Source organism: Centropristis striata, chromosome 3 (genome assembly GCF_030273125.1).
Source record: "Centropristis striata isolate RG_2023a ecotype Rhode Island chromosome 3, C.striata_1.0, whole genome shotgun sequence".
Lineage (NCBI taxonomy): Eukaryota > Metazoa > Chordata > Actinopteri > Perciformes > Serranidae > Centropristis > Centropristis striata.
This window is the reverse complement of record NC_081519.1, coordinates 17,316,559-17,338,413: the sequence shown is the minus strand read 5'-3', so window position 1 is coordinate 17,338,413 and position 21,855 is coordinate 17,316,559. Positions and strand designations below refer to the sequence as shown.

Below are 21,855 nucleotides of genomic sequence, written 5' to 3'. Positions count from 1 at the left end.
ACATTTTTTTGAACATGCCTTTGTGACTTAAGCAAGATATGGTAACACTTTATTTTGAAGGTGTCTACATAAGAGTCACACAAGCCTGTCAGAAACATGACATGACAAGTATCATGAGCATTAATGTTACTTCAAAGTGTCATTAATGTTCATGACACATCCCATGTCATGTTTATGACACGCTCATGCCACTCTTATGTAGACACCTTAGAGTAAAGTGTTACCAATATTAGTGTCAACAAAAAAACTGATAAACTAAACTGATAAACAATCTCCCTCTAGCTCTTCTTTGCTGGGTTCTTATCTGATGCCTATGAATGTGGCAAATTGTCAAAGAAGTGATGATCTTAAAGGGGTAAAATCACATAATCTGATCAACTGAGGATGTCATGAGGAGATGATTAAGGCAAAAAACCCCAATTTTGACAAAAAATGACTTATACCGATTATTTTAACAGTGTGACGAAATACAAAGTGCAGTCCACAGCGCCACCCTGTGGCTATTCGTACGTACTGGAACCCAGTGTAAGATTTCCGGTGTTATGGCGACCACCGGCAACATCTCCGCTCCAGTCTGGAGGACAGCTGCAGGCTGTGCACTCAGGTAAAGTGCCTCTCCCTCAAACTCCAACTAGCGTTATTTACACCACTACTGTTAGCGAGTTTTGTGCCCGTCGCTGTTTTTCTATAGTTGAAATGCTTATCATTTTTCCTGCCTTGTTCTTTTACTAGTTTGAATTAACATGAACGGGTCTTGGCTTTGTCAAGAACTAACGCAACGTTAGCCGCCACATACATATTTCCAACATTTGCCTCCGATAAAGTATTCTTAAAATATACCACCAGAAAAAAACGGTAAGTAATGCGTTATTATCTCCACATATCCTCTATCTTCAGATTTATCTCACCATAAAGCCACTGGGTGGTCCTGTCGGGTCGAGACGTTAACGTTTTCTTAAACGCTAACTAAATGACGCTAGCTTAAAGTTTGATAGTTACATATGATAAAACTAGCTAATTAGCTGGCTAAAATTAAGTTTGATTCTTCTCTGTGAGCCCACGTGTGTCAGAAAGACGAGGTTATAAGCTTATGGGACACATTTGAAGAGGGCTTGTGAAATAAAAGCCACCTAACTACCTTTCACAAACAGTTATCAGTTAAACCTTACGATATTTTACGTTAGCGCTAGCTACAACTAATGTGACGCTCGTCAGCATCGTGTTTTCACATTTAACTTTACTCTTGAAGTGCACTCACTTAGCACGGGCAGATTCACACATACCGTTACGCCCATAGCAGAGAGTGTTTTTACTGCTATTTTGACCCCCTCGAATTAGCTCCTTGAGAACGTTTAATTAATTACTTCTTGTAATAACTGATTATAATTTAACTCTTAATCAACATATTGTTAGAAATAGGTTTTTCCATTTATTTCGTCACACTGTTAAAATAATCGCCTAAGCCATTTTTTGTCAATTTTTTTTATTTTTTTTTATTTTTTTGGCCTAAATCATCTCCTCATGACGCCGGCCACCTATGGTAAAATCGCCTACATCCTCAGTTGATCAGATCATGTGATTTTACCCCTTTAAGATAATGGCCTATGTCAAATGTGTGACTAAAGCAGATTTACTATGCCTAAGTCAAAATAAAATGTGACTTGATTTTTTGAACATGCCTTTGTGACTTAAGCAAGATATGTTAACACTTTATTTTGAAGGTGTCTACATAAGAGTGGCATGAGCATGTCATAAACATGACATGGGATGTGTCATGAACATTAATGGCACTTTGAAGTAACATTAATGCTCATGATACTTGTCATGTCATGTTTCTGACAGGCTTGTGAGACTCTTATGTAGACACCTTCAAAATAAAGTGTTACCGTATCTTGCTTAAGTCACAAAGGCATGTTCAAAAAATTGCCTAAGTAATTTATTTCTCTTAAGTTACATAATTTACACACAGTGCTATTACTACACCAATAGCCATCCCTTGTTACATCCTTTTTGAGTGAAATGATCAATAAATGTCAATGGCAAAACTTGAAAAAATGGGTTAGGCGATTATTTTAACAGGGTGACGATTTGAATTCCACAAAGCTGCGTTGAGAGGAAATAATAATGCTAATAAATATAATAATATAAATGGAGAACTCTTGACAGTTTGGCAAGCAAATATAAATTAATTATAAATTTAGAGCATTATATGCACACAAGGAGAGGAATCTCTCCCTCCATCCCTCCAGAACATATTTGTTTTACTTCTGTCATAGTGACAGATTTTATACATTTGTTATATACAGCAACATTAATCCTTCTCAGCTCCTTCAGATGTGCAGAGATGCGGGAGCCATTGTTTTACAGCACAGTGTTGTAACTGCAATAACATCAGTCACACTAATATTCTTTGACAATAGATTTTGGGAGTGAGGAATGTCAGTGGCTTTGGGCTGCGTAAGTTCATGCATACTTTAGACTAAACAAAATTGCAAAAAATATATCTGTGCTGTTCGTGACTACTGGTTTGGTCTGCCACATACGTGACATTGTTACCAGCCAGCACTTTTCATTTGCCCCCTTCCGTCTCAGTTATGATTGCTCGGACAACAGTCGGAAAAAGGTCACTAATACTTCCTGCAACAGGACCTTTCCTTATGAGGCGCTCAGATCCGCCTGGAACTACATTCCCGCACACTTGCTTGTGCCCACATGCTTGTAAACTGTGGTGTTAGGCTTTCAACCAAGATTACAGAGTGCAAGTCTGAGTCTGTGTCTTTATGTCTCCTCTTCTTTTTTTTTTTCTCTTCCTCAGAGTGCTGTGAGGAGAGGCGACTATCTCACATGTCTGTGTAACTCTGACTATGCTGCTCTTGCTGGCGCTGGGCATAGTTTTTTCTTTCACTGCGGTCGCCACTGAGAAGGCTGAGAACACCAACCACAAACCACCAGCACCGCTGCTCAACTACAGCAGGATCTCCCTCCCGCCAGAGCACGTACCCTACTTCCTCTACAACAACAAGAGAGTCGCCAAGCAATGCCGCCTGGACCCACAATGCCCTTTTAAAGTAAGATATGCACTTTTCTCAGTGTGGAGTGGTAGCATGTTAGTTAGTTTTGTTCTACTGTGAGGGAAAACTCTCACAAAGATATGTAAAGTGCTTTAATATCTTTAATTTAAAAACCTTTAAAAAGGTTTATTCAGGTTTCTTTTCTGTATATGACTCCATTTCTCAAACCTGTTTAAAAAGTACTAAATTATTTAGAGCATTTTGTTCTACCCTGGAGCAATGGAACAGTGGGGATTACTTTGCAATTTCTTTTTGAAGTGTAGGATAGAGCATGTTTTAATTACTTACTTTTGTGTAAAGTAGAGCTGCAACTCATCGACTGCTAGATTAGTTGACTAACAAACAATTATCAAAATAGTTGGTGGTCATTTTTTGTCACAGTTATGTTTCATGCATAAAATGCAGTTTCAGCCTCTCAATTATGGAGATTTCATGCCTTTCTGAGTTTTATGTAATATTTATCTGAATATCTTACATAAACTTTACATTTAAAGATATCACCTTGAACTCTGAGAATTGGGATGGACATTTTTAACTATTTGCTGACATGTTATAGCACAAACTATTAATTGATCAATAGAGAATATAACCGACAGTCAGTGAACCCCCCACTGCTTTACCTCACACATTGCATGTCACATTTTTGTTCTTTCAATCATCATTGTCCTGTAAATATGTAAAAGTTGATGTTAATGTTGTTTTTAAACAGGATGCCATGCAGGATCTCTCTGCCTGTTGGGGCTATGAGAAGAACTGTGATCCTGGGAAGCGATTTAGCTATCCAGTCTGTACCAAAGCTGACTCTGGATGGTACTGTACCCCACAACACATTCAAATACAATTTATATTCTCACTTCTCTGGTATAATGCAGTTTACATAATTACCTTTTAACTCTCTCCTAGCAGCCACCCATGATGTGTTAGGTGCTAAATAATCTTAAGTCTAACAAATAATAGTAACATTTTATTCATAGGTATTGAATTTACTGAACCACAATTTCCATTTTGTTTCCAAAGTAAACATGTACTCATTTATAGCATGCATCATTGATGAAGCACTATGGCTTTAGGCTTTGCTGATCTGCTTAAATCTCTGATCTGTCAGGGCCCGTTCTCTCGACGCAGCCCGGGAGCTTTTCTGGAAGCAGGCTGATTTTGGCTACGTCAAGGAGCGCCTTTCTGAGCTCAAAACCCTTTGCAAGGCCAGCAAACCAGTAAGTCCACTCATTTCCTTAGTTCCCACGGGCTTACTGAGTCAACAGGAAGAAACAACAGGTAGAAACAGACACAGCGTGGAACAAAAGAGTCCACAGACAAAAGGCCTCAACATATTTTGCTGTTCAAAAGCAATAGTGAGAGAATATAATGCAAATCATTTTCACAGTCCCTGATCTCCAGATTTAATATAACTTAAGTACTAAACTTTGCTTAATATTTTTCCAGGGGGACTCATCATTAAGATGCAGTAGCCACACTCGCTTCTGTAAGGCAACCAACCTCTACCTGGATCTTCGTAAGCCACGCAGGAGTCATGAGAGGTCAGTTTATTTCAAAGTGACATGTACATGAAAAAAACATTACAGTACCACAAATGGTAGTGTCTTGAAACTCATCCATGCTTATGTTGCAGATACAATGAGGACTTCTTTCAGATGGGTGAGATTGGTGGCTGTTGCAGACTGAACAAGCGAGCGCTTGCTGCCGAGGGAGAGCACAAGAGTCCTTTACAATCTTGGTAAGGCAGGACACACACATTCACACACTCAGTTACTGAGCTTTAGCCAATGACTTTGGTGTGATCTCTGGAACTGGAGTAAAGTTAATGGTCACTTAAAAGGAAGCTACAAATTCCCTGACTTTTCAATCCTTTCAATGGTTTCATGTAGAGGCACGAATGACACTGAATGATCTGCTTGTCTGCCTCTGTGTGTTTGTGGTTTTGTGAAAAGAGTTAAGAATGGCAAGTGAGGAAACATGTCTGCAAATATATATATTATATTATATATGTTTTTGGCATTACCTTAGATCAGCAGGCTACTTTGGGTTTTAGTTACTAAACCTGGCCAAAACCATGTTCCCTGACTGGGAATCGAACTCAGGCCGCAGCGGTGAGAACGCTGAATCCTAACCACTAGACCACCAGGGAGATGCTTGTGATTTTTGGGGAGGGGGAAGCAGCTTGCTTGAGGAATGTATAGCACGTGTGACAACTGGTAGGATGAGACTCTTTGTATGTAGTAACACAGACTGTCACTAGGTGGTGCTCTGCACACTTTAATGCCTTTGCTGAAGAGGCTCTTGTGCAGTTTATATCCTACTTGGGGAATTAGCAGTGATAGTATGTGTTATTTTTTCTTCGAGGCAGACCAGCCACGTCTCCATTATGGTCAGAACAGTGTATGTAAAATCTGAAAGATGCAAAGCTCTGCTGTAAGCAGTAGGAGTAGTTCCCTTCTTCTATGAAGAACGAAACATGACTTAATCACTCAATTAATAAATAACTGAATATTAATATAAATTAGTGAAAAATAATTTCTGCATCCACCCCATAAATCGGATAAGCTCCAAAATGTAATGAGTTCTTCCTGTTTTTTTTTCTTCCATAATCCTGCTGACAAACAGACAAACAAACTAAACTGAAAACATAACTTCCTTGGAAGATGTAATAAATATGGAAAAAAAGAATCTACATAAATAAATATGAAAATAAATAAATAAAAGGAGAAATAATTGTTGGAATAAATAAATAAATTAATACAAGAATAATGTAATACATATTGAAATAAATGCATAAATAAATAAAATTTGAGTTATCTCAAAATGTATTCCCTGACCGGGAATCGAACCCGGGCCGCGGCGGTGAGAGCGCCGAATCCTAGCCACTAGACCACCAGGGAGACGCCAGGGGTTTCAGAAAGGGGGAACAAAGTTGCTATAGGATTGTGTAGCATTTGTGACCACTGGCAGGATGAGACTGGTTGATGGCTTTTTGAACTGTTTTTGCAATGCATGACATGCATCCATATATTATATATGCATGAATATGATTATTTTTCATATTGATTTATTCCTGTATTTATTTATTTATTCATGCATTTATTTTTTTATTTATTGATACTCAAGTCACTTTTCGTCCTTCATGAACTTCCCTTGCTATGGAGACTGGTTAACTGAATGAATTAAAGAAACTAGCACCTATTGTCATTTTAAAAAATCAGTAAGACCGCTCGAGCAGTGCTCTTGCTTTGACATGTTAAACACTATGGTTAAACAGAACAAAGAAGGACGTTCTCCTCACCTTGCTGTTACTCATAGACCACAGCATATATTTGATGTCTTTCAAATGATTTAGCTAAATTATAAACTTTTACAATGCATTTGAAGTGTCTGTTGTAGGTATTAGCATATTTCTTAAGGCAGTGATAAACTCATTGCTCCCACTGTAGTCCCAATAGAGGAGACACAAAGGGGCTAGAGGTAGTCAGGAATGTGGGGAGTGGGGGAGTAGTTTCTGAGTAGTTGAGTGGGAAAGGGGTGGCATTGGGCCAGTGGCGCAATGGATAACGCGTCTGACTACGGATCAGAAGATTCTAGGTTCGACTCCTGGCTGGCTCGTGGAAGATTTTCCACATTGGTGGAGAGAATTATATTGCAATGAGTGCAATAGACAAGGACACTTAGAGCAAATGTTGAAATATATGAAGATAGATATTTATTAGTAATTGCACAGTGCAATGGCATCACTGAAAGACGATAACCTCGCCTAACAGGCTAATGTCACTTTAATTGAAGGGACTGGTTTTGGGTAGCCACTGAGCTTACTGTATAGCAAATGTTACCTCTCACTAATCTTAAGGATGCCTTACAATCAAGTCTTAACATAGAGCTGGACAATATGGCCAAAATCTTCTAACCAGATATAAGTAATTTCATATCACAATAACGACCTGTAACACAATGTTTCTTGGTAATTCAATAATACTCATTCATTCAGTCCCACAGGCAAGGATAAGAATTGTGCTCATTGTTGACGTAAGTATTTCTGTAATGCAGTTCGGCTGCTGTTTTTTTTGACATTGTGATAGAAACAATGTAAAAAAAATAATAATTTTACAGCAGAAATAAATTAAATGACAAATGCCTTGAAGTGGACTTCACTTTTGTTCCCAGAGATGATTCCATATGAGCCCTCTGTACCTGAAATGAAATGTGTGAAAGCACCAGTTGGCTCAGCCAAAATACTATAACATAATCAATTACTGTTAATCCTCATAAACTTTATCTCTCCCCATGATTACTTTGTAATGCAAACTTTACAGTGGGCTAGTGGCGCAATGGATAACGCGTCTGACTACGGATCAGAAGATTCTAGGTTCGACTCCTGGCTAGCTCGTAAGCTTTTACATTTTTCTCATTTGTGGACGATGCTGTAGAGACTCGAGCATTCCTCCCACATAGACCTGGGAAAGCCTGGAACCTCCTTTTCTTGTCTTGAAAAATGCTTTTTTCATTTTATGATATTTTCATCAATCCACTATTTTGGGGCTGTAACGTTTATTTCTTTGGTGAGGAACCTGTTCCGTCTTAATGCAGATTATTTACAGTGGCATTTAAAATATAAATTATATGTGAGGTGATGTGCTGTTTTTGAAGGTATGCTGAGCTGCAGACATTCACAGAGCTGGACTTTCATCCTATAGAGGATGGACACTGTGACATCATCATTGAAAAGCCCACTGTTTTCATGAAACTGGATGCTGGTAGGTGACAAAAGATTATCACAACTACATTTAAAATCCTGCAACTTAAATAAGTAGCTAATACTTAATAATAAATGATACACATTCCTTTATTTACAATATGTAATTTCAAGGATTCTAATAAAAATCTCACACTTTATCAAAACAATGTGGACTGTTATAGTAAGCTATTGAGAGGTTGACTAGAGTGTTATTCTACTTTTTAGTTACCAGTTAAACAAACTGCTCTTCCTAAAAATGAATACTTGTGCCTTTTTCTAACAGGGGTGAACATGTATCACCATTTCTGTGACTTTGTCAACCTCTACATCTCCCAGCACATCAACAACTCCTTCAGCTTAGATATCAACATCATCATGTGGGACACGGTGGGTACCTGATGTCTCCCACTACACGTCCACTGGAGGGGAGGGTGTGGTGTAGATATTACTTTTATTTGTTGATTTTATTAAAGGTTAACTACCACCCATGTCCTGCCTGTTTCAGCTTTTCTCCCTGTAAAACACCCTCTTTAGCATTACTCTCCCAAAGTCATACCTATATTTAAAGAGTTTTGTGTCCTAGACAAATGAAAAAGACAACAGAGATTTGAATTGAGTACTTCAACACAGCCAGAAAGCCAACAGCAGTTTGAGTGCAATGTTGTACACGTACAGTTTTTGTTGAACAAGTCACTAGTACATGTGACCGATGAAGACATCAAGGGGAAACACCAGTTGAAAAACAGAATGCTTCACAGACGGCCTTATCCGGCCCATTGTTCCCCCAACTGTGCACAGAAGTAAAGAGGAAAAGGAAGAGAAAACCGACAGGGAGAGGGAAAGCAGTGACCTTTCAGCACAAACTGCACACTGCAGTCCAAACAGCAGCAAGCTTTCATATAATGGTGTGATAGCAGATTTTGTGTAAAACCACAACTTCGAAAAAATCCGACCAGCAGCTTGAAAACAGATGAAGGACTCGGGCACTGCTGAAGGCCGTAGTTGATTCTAATTTTATTGGTTTGTTTTTCATTTTAGTTGTAACATTAATTTGATTAACATTTGTTCCCTTCTTTTTAATGTCTTTTCCCAGAGTTTTTATGGTTATGGAGATCTGTTCAGTGAAACGTGGAGGGCATTCTCAGAGTATGACATCATCCACCTGAAGACCTATGACTCGAAAAGAGTAGGTATAATGTCCCCTAAGTGTGGTCAGTGTATGCTCCTTATTTGTAAAAGTCTTGAACTCATCACAAAATGTGGCTGTTTAGGAAACCACCAATGGAACAAAGTACATTTATTAAAGTACTGTACTTAAGTACTAATTCAAAGTATATGTACTTTACTTGTGTAGTTCCATTTTATGCAACCTTATACTCCACTACATATTGGAGGCAAATATTGTACTTCTTATTCCAGGACATTTATCTTTTTAGATAACAATTTTTCTTATACCAGTAAAATCCTCGGATCTCCAAATTTGGTAGCTTTAAAATTCTATATTTCTCATAAACAGAATGATGAAGTGTTTCTTTATTTGTTGAGAATATTCTCCTACTTCTTAAGCTAAATAAACTATATAAAATTAATATTTGTAATATTGATCCAAAAACATGATATATGATAGTAAAACAATAACAGTGAATGATTAACTTATTTTCATACTTTCAGTAAAGTTTGCTTATATTGATAATATACCTTTACTTAAGTAACGTTTTGACTTTTACTTGTAACAATATATTTGTTTTTGCTATTTTTACTTTAGTAAAGGATCTGGGTACCAACACTGCAAATTGGTTGGTAGTCCCGGTCTATGTCCAAAATGTTGTATTTGATTTATCCACAAGGGTCTTGACAAAATATACAGGAAGAAATGATGAAATTATTATGACCAACCATGGCTGAGCTGATAGGAAATGTTCCCTTCTTACAGACACTCAAAGTTCATCCATATGAAATTCAATGAAAATGATGTCCCATCTAAGCACTTAAGTGATCTCTGAGAACATGCCTGTTGTTCATGCACACCCAAGTCATTATTCCAGTTTTTTTGAAAGCACTTGATGACATCAAATAAGTATGCATGCATGCATGCTCATGCATGAACAACACCATGACATATACACATACGCTGATTACTGTGTGATGCTGTATGCCTACTATTGATCTATTCACACTTGTCCACAGGTGTGTTTCAGAGACGCCTTCTTCTCCCTCCTCCCGAGAATGAGATACGGCCTCTTTTACAACACGCCTATTGTAAGTTACCCCTCATCTCTTTGTGTGTGTAGCCACTAATCACATGTACTTTACATGTATACATTCAACAAATTGCAGTATTGTCCTTAATATATATGTTTTTATGTCACATTTTTTGTTAGATTTCTTCTCATTATTTATTGCTATTTTTCTCCCCACATGCACGATGATATCCGGTTTAGTCATAAACATGCAGTTCAGGTCAAATATTTATGTGATATATTCAAAAGCGCAGCAAGTGCTTATGTTATTTAAATGATAATTCCAAGGAGATTACTATAAAGATGATCCCATGTAAATATGTGTTGTCCCGTGGTTCCAGCCTTGAGGTGTGAAATATTGATAGGTCAGCCTCAAGCTGATGCTTTTGATTGCCCCTGCAGCACATGTCATGTTTATATTCATGTGCTCACATTTACAGCTGCACTGCAGCAGTGTACGTGTGAGATTCTTAGATTTGAGAAATGCATAGGCTCATATGATATTCATTCCTGGGAGATTAGAAATATGTTTACAATTGTCAGTTTCCCGGTGTGTTACATATTTTTCATCTCAACTCAGTGCAATGCACTAGTGTGGCCAGATTCAATTTGCCTTCAATTCATTTCAAATCAGAGAATAGTTTTCAAGAAATACAAATATTGCTAATCTTTTTTGCATGACTATATACAACGAAAATAATCATTTAAATACACTATTTTCAATTGAATGGATGAAACATAAACCGCAGATGTTAATGAAATTGGCTTTCTCTGTGGTGTGTTGATGGCAGATCTCAGACTGCTACAGTGAAGGGATGTTTAGGGCATTCTCCCAGCATGTCCTCCATCGACTGAACATCCTGCAAGACGGGCCAAAGGTAGGAATAACCTCCTATAAGAAACACTCATCAACATCTCTTATAATGTAATCTTGCTTATATACATGGGATAGACACAGTTTCATGATTGCTTTATAATCCAATGGAATTTTTAAAGTATCTTTGAGCAGCTTACATTGTAAGTGTTCTGCAGGTGATGTTGACAGCACCTCCTGTAGTTGTGGGAGACTTCTTGAAACAAGGCATTATTTCTTCAGTAGCATTCAAATACTGCAATAATGGAGCGTTCCCTGACCGGGAAGCGGTGAGAGCGCCAAATCCTAACCACTAGACCACCAGGGAGCCTCTTTCTTCACTGAGAGAACAGGAATTAGATCACCTTATTTAGTCACTCTTGGTTGTGTGAGAATACTTTGAGGCCAAATCTTGTATATGTATAAGAAACATGAATAGAAACATTAGTGGGAACACAAGCACATCTCTGTTGATCAACTTTTGTCTTGGTTTAGTTTAGTCTTTCTTTATCATTTAGACATCAGAACAATACTAACCAACAGCTTGGGTAACAAAGAATGGGTAAATTATGTATTGTGCAACAGGTTTTGAACTTAATATTCTCCATCTATAGACCAGACTTTCAGTAGGCTGGACAATAGACCGATGCTACCGTCCATGGGACAACTTCTGGTGTTGTAGGTAGGTGAGTGCCTCCCTGGTGGTCTAGTGGCTAGGATTCGGCGCTCTCACCGCCGCGGCCCGGGTTCGATTCCCGGTCAGGGAACAATCTTTAGTTATTAGGTTTCATCCGACTAAAGAGCTGCAACATACTCCACTAAAAAGGCAGATATCTTTGTACATACAAAATGTGTTCCATCTGACTAAAAACCTGTAATATACAGTACTAAATAAGAAATTAATCCGTTAAAAGTGAGTGTGTTTTCATTCAAACAACAACGTCAAATTAAAAATGTCAACAGCCTCACCTAAGCATCTACCATGTTTAGGATATGAACTATGACTCACAATTTAGTTGACTAAAGTTTCCTTTATAATAACTATCAACTCTCCGTTTTTGGAGGGTCCGTGTCTAGCCAGTTCTTAGTTAACCTAACAAGCACTAGATCAGCAGAGACTGCTTATAGGTTTGCTAATTTGATGTCGTTTAACACTGGCACCGAAATAGCATGAGTGAAAGGAGCAACTGGCCAAGAGTAACAGAACTTTGTTAAACAAGGCTGTGAGCTGTTTGCTGTGGTAGAGTTCCTATATCAAGTTACAGTCTTCTCCCTCTATAGGCCAGACATAATTTAGGGCCTGATCCACTGTACATCTCCCTGGTGGTCTAGTGGCTAGGATAGCTAGGATAGCTCTAGTGTCCAGAAGAGTGCATACAATCATATTCCGTAACTGCTGGTGTACGTTGTGAGTTACATTTAGCTTTAAATAAAGCATTCACTGTAATCATTGTTTACTTTGTACGTCACAAAGAAGACGAGCCCTCAGGACGTGGCAAAGGCAAAAAAAAGAGGAAAACTTTCTCTAGAGCCGCAAAAAATATGTGAGCCATTTAATAAAAATGACATAGCCTTTTATATATTTCAAGTTAAAGTTAATAGTGGGGCGGATTAGCTCAATATTTTACAACAATCGTTCACTTTGTGATAAAAGCATGAAATTTGGTAGATGTGTTGGTGAATATGTTTCAAACAAATCTGGATATTGGGCCACCTCAAAAGCGCCCCCTAGTGGCCGTGGCAGGCATTTGTTATACGAATAAATCAATTATGAATAAAAACTGCCCTTTTAATAATACCAACTGGTCATGAATTGTATATTGTTGGAAAGCCTGATTAGTCACCTTTACAACGAGGTACAGCTTGTAAGGATCGTGCATTCATGGAATGAGCAACGGGGCTAAACGTGTGGGTAGCACCCCCCAAAAATGTGCATCCCCTGTGGGGCGGATTAGCTCAATAAATCACAAGAATTGTTTATTTTGTGATAGAAGCACACAATTTGGTGGATGTGTTGGTGGATATGTTTCAAACAAATCTGTATATTAGGCCAACGCAAATTCGCCCCCTAGTGGCCATAGCAGTCATTTTCTCTAGCAAATGAGCTAGCTATCATTTGCTTCCTGGGACAAGCAGTGCAGTGGACTGTCCATCAAGGTATGTCTAAATATTTTATTTCACCTGTTATAATTATGAATAAAATATGCTATGAACATCATAAAGGCTAAAGAGAAAAATAATCATCATGGGCCTTGGCGGAAAAGTAAATTAGCAAGATAGCAAAATTAGGTACTTAAGCTAGCTAGTTAGCTTGGAACATGTATCAGTGGCTGTTGGGTGTGAAAGCTTAATAAGACACTGTTAAATTATGTCCTGTGGAATGTGGACATCTCTCTCCGCACACACACACACACACACACACACACACACGAACACATACACTATATGTCATATGTCTCCTTTGCCCATGTGGTTCTTTTTAAAAAAAATGTATTTTATAACTCCATCACAGTTAGGCGGCTTAGGACCAACTTCTGGTAGGAGTCACTTCATCAAGATTGCGGATCGGAGATGGCAGCCATATAAGCCATAAGTCTATGAGAACCAATATATCTTTCAAGCCACTTAGAAGGTCAATCTTGGTGTCAAAATATACATTTTCTGGGTCAAAGAATCATTTAAAGCTACTGAGAATATCACTAGATGAGTCACTGTAAATAATTTGTTGATCAAGATCTGACATGAGATGAAAGTGTACCCTTGATTTTTTTGAGCAGTGTACATGGCAGCTAATCCTCACTCTCCCGTGAGCATTGATTCCAAACATTTTCAACTCAGGATTCCCTGCTGCAGCACTTGAAGCGAGTTGCCCAGTCTGAGTGAAAAAGAACATATCTATTTGATCAAATAATCATCTAGTGATATTCTCAATAGCTTTAAATGATTCCTGGACCCAGAAAATGTATATTTTGACACCAAGATTAACCTTCTAAGTGCCTTGGAAGATATAGCATTTCTCATAGACTTTATATGGCTGCCATCACCGCAATCTTGATGAAGTGGCTCCTACTAAAAATTGAAACCTATAATGATAGAGAGTATGTGGAAAAAATGTGGTGCTTTTGTCCGGCGTGTCCCCTTTATTTGGCTAAGCCGCCTGACTAAGTCACACACCTCAGTACAAGGATTTTGCCAGAAAGAGTAAACTGCTACAAGTAACCCTAGTAGAATTTTTAAAATGTATGATTTTTTTCTCTGTCTAAATGTGTTTCATTTTTATTGTTGCAGGTCATACAATATTGAATTTTTTTTTTCTTTTTAAGGAGCAACAGAAGAATACAAGCCAAAGAGGAGGCCGTAGCCTGTGAATGGGAATATCAAGACCTAATAAAATGTTATACAAAGTTAATGTTCTTTTCTATTAGACTGTAATAAAGCTTTTGTCACTTTAACATGTCTCTAAATTATATTTGTGGTGCTGAAAACATGAAACAGCAGCTGTAGGGGAGGCAAAGCATTCCACGCCAGTAACCACCGGCGGCCAATTTTACAAATGGCCGCCACAGCCATCAGAATTTTTTTTTGCGATGGCCCAATATCCAGATTCATTAAACATGTATTCAGCAATGAGTGTACCAAATTTGATGCTTTTATCACAAAATGAACTATTGTTCAGCTAATCCGCCCCACTATTAGCCTTTATGATGTTCATAGCATATTTTATTCATGATTATAACAGGTGAAATAAAATATTTAGACATACCTTGATGGACAGTCCATTGCACTGATTGTCCCAGGAAGCAAATGCTAGCTAGCTCATTTGCTAGCTAGCTCGATGGCTAGCCCGATTGTGGTGGGGCAGGAAAAATAACTGAAAGAGTGTCTAACTGGATTTTTGTTAATTTAATATGTGTATTTACATTTTTTTATTTACGTTTGTATATTTAGTTTACATTTTTTTAATATTTTAAGAAATAATTTAAATATTTTTAGTAATTTTAACGAAGAAAATGACTGCTATGGCCACTTGGGGGCGAATTTGCGATGGCCTAATATACAGATTTGTTTGAAACATATCCACCAACACATCCACCAAATTGTGTGCTTCTATCACAAAATAAACAATTCTTGTGATTTATTGAGCTAATCCGCCCCACAGGGGATGCACATTTTTGGGGGGTGCTACCCACACGTTTAGCCCCGTTGCTCATTCCATGAATGCACGATCCTTACAAGCTGTACCTCGTTGTAAAGGTGACTAATCAGGCTTTCCAACAATATACAATTCATGACCAGTTGGTATTATTAAAAGGGCAGTTTTTATTCATAATTGATTTATTCGTATAACAAATGCCTGCCACGGCCACTAGGGGGCGCTTTTGAGGTGGCCCAATATCCAGATTTGTTTGAAACATATTAACCAGCACATCTACCAAATTTCATGCTTTTATCACAAAGTGAACGATTGTTCAGCTAATCCGCCCCACTATAAAGGAAAATTCTCAGCAGTAATGTTGTATTCACTTTTTGGCTATGTCACTCATTCATGTTAAGATCGGTTTCCTTTGGCATCCGATCTATGCTCCTTTCAGGCTAACCATGTCTCCCTGGTGGTCTAGTGGCTAGGATTCGGCGCTCTCACCGCCGCGGCCCGGGTTCGATTCCCGGTCAGGGAACAGCACCTTTTTTGGGGGGGGGGGGTTACCTGTCTGTTATTTCTCATTTTGTGCCCCTAAAATTAAATACATTGTGCTTTAATGCCTTGCTGACTCAGACATCTGAGATGTGTAATATAATTTCAATAAAATGCGACAAAAGCAAAAGATGCCTCTTAACTGTTCGGGTATTAGAGGGATAAAGAATTATATTTTCAATTATTTATCCAGGATGGTCATGCTTACCTCTGTAGTAGTGATTGATTCTGCTCAGAGAACAGAATCCTTTATTTTGAGACTTCAATTAAACTCTACCTGTTGCCATCTTGAGTTGTTAAGAAGTTTTACAGCTTTTGGAAATTTGTTCTTTTGTTCAAAAAGCAAGCAGTGAATATCAGATCACTCATTTCACTTGCTAAAAAATGAATATATCATGGAAAGTTCTGGGCTATGAGGCCCAGGGGAAGCCATTTTGATGTTGTATGATTAATCTCTGCTCAACCACCAGTAAAGTTTTAAACGTTACTTTCAGCAGACATAACGCATAATACTATAATGCTCCAACATCTACGCCATAGCACTTTTAATGAGAAGAAAATAGAAAACAACTCTTCTAAGCAGGCTTTGCTTGCAATTTCTGAGCGAAAAATGGGATTGTTACAGTCAATTTTTATTTAAAAAAACGTAGAACTAGCAATCATGTATATTGGAGAGGCAAGTCGCTATACTCACTGCAACTCACTGTAACCAGACTTCACTGTGAACTCATAACTACAATAAACACAAGGAGGCTACAATCAGCGATGAGCTCTAGCTCTGTTTCTGAAAGAGTACATGCAGGAGTTCTGTACATGCACACAGACTTGCATGCTGCCACAGCCACCTCCTTATTCATCCTACATCCATAAGTCTTCAGCACTCCTCACAGGTGTTTTATGATCCCGGGTTTGAAAAGCACTTGACTGTATCTTTATGACCAGCAAAGCTCGATAACTTCTTCCTTCATGTAGAGCAGCTCATCGGGTATTCATGGCCTTCACTGGAAATATGCTAAGAGGCTTTTCAGCGAGACATAGGGCTGCTGGCGATAGCGGGCCCTGCGACTGAATGAGAGGTCCTCTTGGCCCTGACCCTCTCCTCAGCTCCTCCTTTCATCCCCAGATTAATGGCACAGCCAGGGACTCACACTGCTGCTCTCCTCTATTGTGTCCCATTCATCCGCCTCTACCACCACTCTCTTCCTATCTCCCCCTCGTCATAATTTGCTCTGGCCTGGTCTTGTTCTGAATGGCATTTTTTTTAGCACTAAAAAATATTTTTAAGCAGAAGAGAATAAATGAAGTCTGTGTTGAATACATATATGTCGGGTAGTTTGGCTGTTTCATTGTGTACAGCAGATTGCACAGGTTGCTGTTAATGTCATAACTTTGATTTAAGGATTGTGAAGTTATTGGTAATTGCCATATGTTACAAATGTCCAAAAATTCTCCTGCAGAACACAAGGTGGCAGTAGAAGAATACAGAAAATCTTAGTAGACACTGTATAAACTAATAAGAACACATAACAAAAGATTCCACTTAAAATAATAATTAGATTTTAGCTAATGTGTCCTCTCCTCTGTGCTGTGGAGAGGACAGTAAGAGTCATCTTAAGTAGAGGCCCTTTTTGGTTATTTTGAATGAGACTCATGTTTTCCCAGTCGCCTATCTTTTCTGTCCTTGGCTGATTGATTATTGGGTGCATTGCTGTTTTCAGGAGGGGCGTGTTCGTGTCACCCTGCTGGCACGCAGCACAGAATACAGAAGGATATTAAACCAAGTGGAGGTGAGTGCAGCACCACCCTCCCTCCTTCCTCTCTTCCTTTTTTCTGCCTCTTACTTTCTTTCACTTGCACTTTTCCCCCCATCCTTTTTTAACACCTGTCCTCCTTTTCCTTTCCTCTCGGTCTTTCACGTTCCCTCTCTTCGACTCTTTGTCTTTCTTCACTCCATCCGACTCTCTCACGCCCTCAGCCCCTCCTTCCCACCATTGATTTACTGCCCACATCTGTTAAGTGCCTATTTAAAATCTTATTTGCTATAAACAGAACAAGTAAAAAAGGCTTGTGATTTATATGGCCGCTGCCCATATTTGTTTGCTCTCTCATTGATCAGAGAACATGTCTCTCTGTTGTTGTTAAAGCTGGTAAATGCCCTCAAGACTGTGCCTTTACTAGAGGTCAACGTGGTGGACTACAAATACAAGTGAGTTATAGAGTGCTTGCCACATTACTACAGGAGCTGCTTAGCATTGGTCAGGCATGTATAAGTGCTGTATAAGAATAAATAAAGTGTTTTAAATTGTGTCATAGTGACAGTGTTTGCACAACAAGGATGATTGATGTGTGACTCCCTGTCTGTCTTTCAGGGATGTTCCCTTCCTGGAGCAGTTGAGGATCACCCACAACTCTGACATCTTTATAGGGATGCACGGGGCAGGTCTCACACACCTCCTCTTCCTCCCTGACTGGGCTGTCATTTTTGAGCTGTGAGTGACACTTTTTGTCTGCCTGTGTGTGTGTGTGTGTGTGTGTGTGTGTGTGTGTGTGTGTGTGTGTGTGTGTGTGTGTGTGTGTGTGTGTGTGTGTGTGTGTAAGACCGGAAAAGACAGAAGGGGGGGATCAGCGAGAGCGATGGCTGTGTGGCAGCTTGCTGTGCCCAAAGTACCCCTCAGACACACTGTGTATGACTGTGAAATACTGTCTAATTAACCAGGCATTCATCACACCTGGCTACCCTGGGTAGAGGAGCTGATTGGAATACGTGTGTGTATGAGCATGTGTGGGAGCGTTTTGTGTGCGTTTTGGTGAGTGACACAGAGCGAGAACCACAGTGTGCATACGGCGAGAGAGAGAGAGGGATAGGGAGAGATGGAGCAAGGAAAGAGTGAAAGTGAGGCAGACCGAGGAGAACAAGAGATAAAGTGTCTGCATCTGTCCCTCCCAGATATAATTGTCAGGATGAGAGCTGCTATCGAGATTTGGCTCGGCTGCGGGGCATTCGATACGTGACTTGGCAGAAAATGGACAAAGTGCTCCCACAGGACAAGGTAGGGGAAACTCCCGTACCAGCCGTTAGCTCCACGGCTCCTCAGCGTTCGCTTTCTCAATTCATCTCACCTATCTCACATATACACACACTCTCAGGCACACGTTTAATTATGTGCAATTAAAGATACAGCAGAACAAACACTTAATTTCTCACTTATTTTATGGATCTAATTGCAAGGACACCCCGACTGACAAAACAAACACACGTCAGGGCTTTTATGTGTCCGTTTAATGTGTACACTTTTCTCTGTCACTTCCCTCAGGGTCACCATCCAACCCTCGGGGACCATCCCAAGTTCACCAACTACTCCTTTGATGTGGGGGAGTTCATGCGCCTCGTGCTGGAAGCAGCTGATTATGTCACACACCATCCCAAATGGCAGCGTCAAACCCTTCACGATGAACTCTAGAGTCTCTTTGAGTGTGGGACACAATCACCTGGCCGCTGAAGAACTTTTAATGTCCTTTTATGTGACCTAAAGACCTCTTCGCATCATACGTTTTGAGATTTTGTTTTAGAAGTTACCTCATCCATCAGAGTATTTGTCACCTCCAGTCCGCTGCTTTGATAGGTCCGGATGAATGAAAGCAATATGGCGGACAACTCGGGCTCGAATAGCCTCCACCAGCTCTATTAGTGTCAAGTCAGTTAAAGGACGAGGTGCGTGCAGCCGAAGCATCTGGAGAGCGATAAGAAGTGTCCTATGTTTCTTCATTACCTCCACTGCGTCTACTTCATTCCACGCAGACAAAGTTAGCTAATGAGCAGCTGTTACGGCATCCCTTCACATGCGACATCTTGTCACATTTGATCAGTGTCACCTTGATGCGAGCCACTTCAGAGCTGTTGACAATCACACCAGAGTTTCTGAGCACAACCAGCATCCACCACTATAATATGATGTGCAGTATTCACATGCTGGATTCACACAGACCTTTTTAGCAGTTAGTTTGACATGCAGATTTAAGTTTAGCTCATCACAAACATTAATAACTCTAAAAGTAATAGACAGAAGGTAAGTGAGACACTGCCAGGAGGAGTATTAGCATGATCAGTATTAGCATTCTTATATATACAAGCACAGCAATAGAAACATACATTTTTAGTGTTTTTAAGTAGAATTCAACACTCCATTGTTTCATGCAACATGATGAAAATCATGCTGTAGTTTTATCCTAAATATAAAAAATATCTGGCAGATTTTTCAATCTAACTTGTATTATTGCATCTAAACAGTTTACATGGTTTTGTTTTACAATCGTAACAGTTATTTAAAGTATGTGTGTCTTATTGGTTTGATGTTATTGATACGGTCTATTTTTTATTATGAATTCCTTTGCATCTTACCAAAGAAAATGCATGGTCAGTATGGTTAGATGATGAGGCTGCTGCTGTTGTCTGTTACCTTTCCTAAAGTATTTGAATCCTGTCAGTTTTATATTTTACAGCAAATCAGTCTGGGAAGAAACAAGCACAATTTGCATGATGCAATGCACAGGAGTATTTTGAGCGATCAGAGGATCATTTTCATGTTTCTTGGCTTCTCCGCGAGCTTAATGTTTCATTTATCAATGAAACCATGTTGAACTCAGTCAGGCCTTTTTATGGCCAGGGCTTTGCTCGGTTCGTAGGCGATTTCATATTCAAAAACTGTGTAATATTTTGAAATAAATAATTCTTAAAAAATGCTGAAGCATGTCTTCCTGTCCGTGCTGGCCATATTAGGCATCAGAGATTTGATTCATCTTAATTTAATCAATCATTTTTTGAAGTCTGACCTTGGAGGGGAAAAACTGAAGCCTCTGTCTTGCCGGTTCTTGCTGACACCAGACAGCTCTTTGCTGTGGCTTTCATTATTTTAGTGAGTTCAGGTCTGAGGAGGGAGAGGGCTCTTCGCAAAGGGGCACTAGTTCAGTTTTTACTGTCACCGTAATAAATCTGAATGACCTCAAAAAACCACCAAGTTAAAAAGTGACGCATGAAAGCCACACGGGGGCAGTATAACACCACGCATGAAGCCAAATCGTCACCCAGCGCTATATGATCGTCCCTGACAGACTTGTTCCAAACACTAGAGAGTGAGAACAATTTATTCACAAATATATCCAAATGGTCATAAGAAGATGATGTTTATTTAGATGTATTTGCTCCAATATTACAAGTTTTAATGTCAGCAAACGTGCTTCTGCCCATTCTTTGCGGATGTTGTGTCTGAACTTTCTGAGTATTGACAGACACCGGGCCTGTCTGGGATGGACACTATTTATGGCCCTGCTCGGGTTACTGCCAGTGACCTCGTAAAGAAATGAAGAATCTCTTTGCAGGGGGGGATCAAAAGCAGAGGAACCAAGATGTCTGTTCTCATTAACCTTCATGGCGACTCCAAATCGATGACCAAGTCCTGCATTTTTGCGCAAAGCTTGCCTGCTGGATGTGTCAAACATGGAGCATTTAAGTGGAAGAGAGGACGTCAGATCGCCCCCACCTTTCGACTTAAAAGCGTGAGGAAAACACACAGTACAGTCTTAACCATCACCTCAGTGTGCGGTCCTTGTGCGCACAGGATAACCTTGCGTCATTGGCCGCCAGGGCGCAGTACGAGCACTGGTGTAATTAGTGTTGTCGCAGGCCTACTTTCTCTCACCTATCATCACTGAACAGGCCCCACATCTGCTGCCTCAGGCCGCTGGAGGTTTACCACCCAGTGTTCTCCAACAGCCATGTTTGGGTGGCCTTATTTCGTCGTGCCCTATAAGTAATCGTGTGTTTTCCCTCCAGAAATGTTGAATGACTCTGTCGCCCTTAATGCAGACCCTGTGCAGTGAAGAAACGGGCTTTCGACGCGCCAGGACAGCAGAGCTGATTGCAAAGCAAAGACTGAGGTTTAATCACCGAGGTGGAAGCTGTGAGTAAAGTCAGTAAATCACGTCTGATTCAAAATGAGGATATCTCACTAGCTGCTTTGTCTGACTTTTGGTGCCCTATTTTAGTTTGTCTGACATTTCCACAGTACAGTTCTATTCTAAACTTTCTGCTCCATCACTTAACAACACCAAACCAGCATACACTGCCTTTATTTCTTTCATTATCGCCCCATCTTAAAGTCGTTTATCTTTGTGTTTTACAACGCGATCATTAGCATAATCTAATTTATCTCAAAAGACAAACATTTCTCACCACCAAACTCAGACAAATCAATCACAAT

The 21,855-nt window shown here is 39.5% G+C and overlaps 1 protein-coding gene and 6 non-coding genes across 8 annotated transcripts; 5 read left to right on the top strand and 2 right to left on the bottom strand.

The window, feature by feature from the left end:
• Positions 1-556: 556 nt before the first annotated feature.
• Positions 557-20,343, top strand: eogt (EGF domain-specific O-linked N-acetylglucosamine (GlcNAc) transferase). 2 transcript variants are annotated; one of them, XM_059330026.1, is made up of 16 exons: positions 557-604; positions 2,816-3,068; positions 3,781-3,881; positions 4,177-4,285; positions 4,515-4,609; positions 4,702-4,806; positions 7,725-7,831; positions 8,096-8,199; positions 8,906-8,998; positions 10,000-10,071; positions 10,844-10,930; positions 17,317-17,385; positions 17,743-17,804; positions 17,968-18,087; positions 18,546-18,648; positions 18,913-20,343. In XM_059330026.1, the coding sequence occupies exons 2-16, from the start codon at positions 2,865-2,867 to the stop codon at positions 19,057-19,059; spliced, it is 1,578 nt and encodes a 525-aa protein (XP_059186009.1). In that variant the 5' UTR covers positions 557-604; positions 2,816-2,864; the 3' UTR covers positions 19,060-20,343. The 2 variants fall into 2 exon arrangements, with proteins under 2 accessions (XP_059186009.1, XP_059186010.1); XM_059330027.1 differs by lacking the exon at positions 557-604 and adding an exon at positions 713-855.
• On the bottom strand, positions 5,146-5,217 carry trnae-cuc (transfer RNA glutamic acid (anticodon CUC)). Its single transcript has one exon. It is a non-coding gene; the product is annotated as a tRNA-Glu (tRNA).
• Positions 5,897-5,968, bottom strand: trnae-cuc (transfer RNA glutamic acid (anticodon CUC)). The gene has a single exon. It is a non-coding gene; the product is annotated as a tRNA-Glu (tRNA).
• trnar-acg (transfer RNA arginine (anticodon ACG)) lies at positions 6,614-6,686 on the top strand. Its single transcript has one exon. It is a non-coding gene; the product is annotated as a tRNA-Arg (tRNA).
• trnar-acg (transfer RNA arginine (anticodon ACG)) lies at positions 7,392-7,464 on the top strand. The gene has a single exon. It is a non-coding gene; the product is annotated as a tRNA-Arg (tRNA).
• On the top strand, positions 11,601-11,672 carry trnae-cuc (transfer RNA glutamic acid (anticodon CUC)). The gene has a single exon. It is a non-coding gene; the product is annotated as a tRNA-Glu (tRNA).
• trnae-cuc (transfer RNA glutamic acid (anticodon CUC)) lies at positions 15,510-15,581 on the top strand. Its single transcript has one exon. It is a non-coding gene; the product is annotated as a tRNA-Glu (tRNA).
• Positions 20,344-21,855: the final 1,512 nt, after the last annotated feature.

Bases quoted from the DNA above. Each gene is read 5' to 3' on its own strand.
- eogt (XM_059330026.1), top strand. From the start codon at position 2,865: ATGCTGCTCTTGCTGGCGCTGGGCATAGTTTTTTCTTTCACTGCGGTC. The intron at 4,807-7,724 runs GTAAGGCAGGAC...CTGTTTTTGAAG, and splicing joins AAGAGTCCTTTACAATCTTG to GTATGCTGAGCTGCAGACAT. The intron at 17,386-17,742 runs GTGAGTGCAGCA...TTGTTGTTAAAG, and splicing joins GGATATTAAACCAAGTGGAG to CTGGTAAATGCCCTCAAGAC.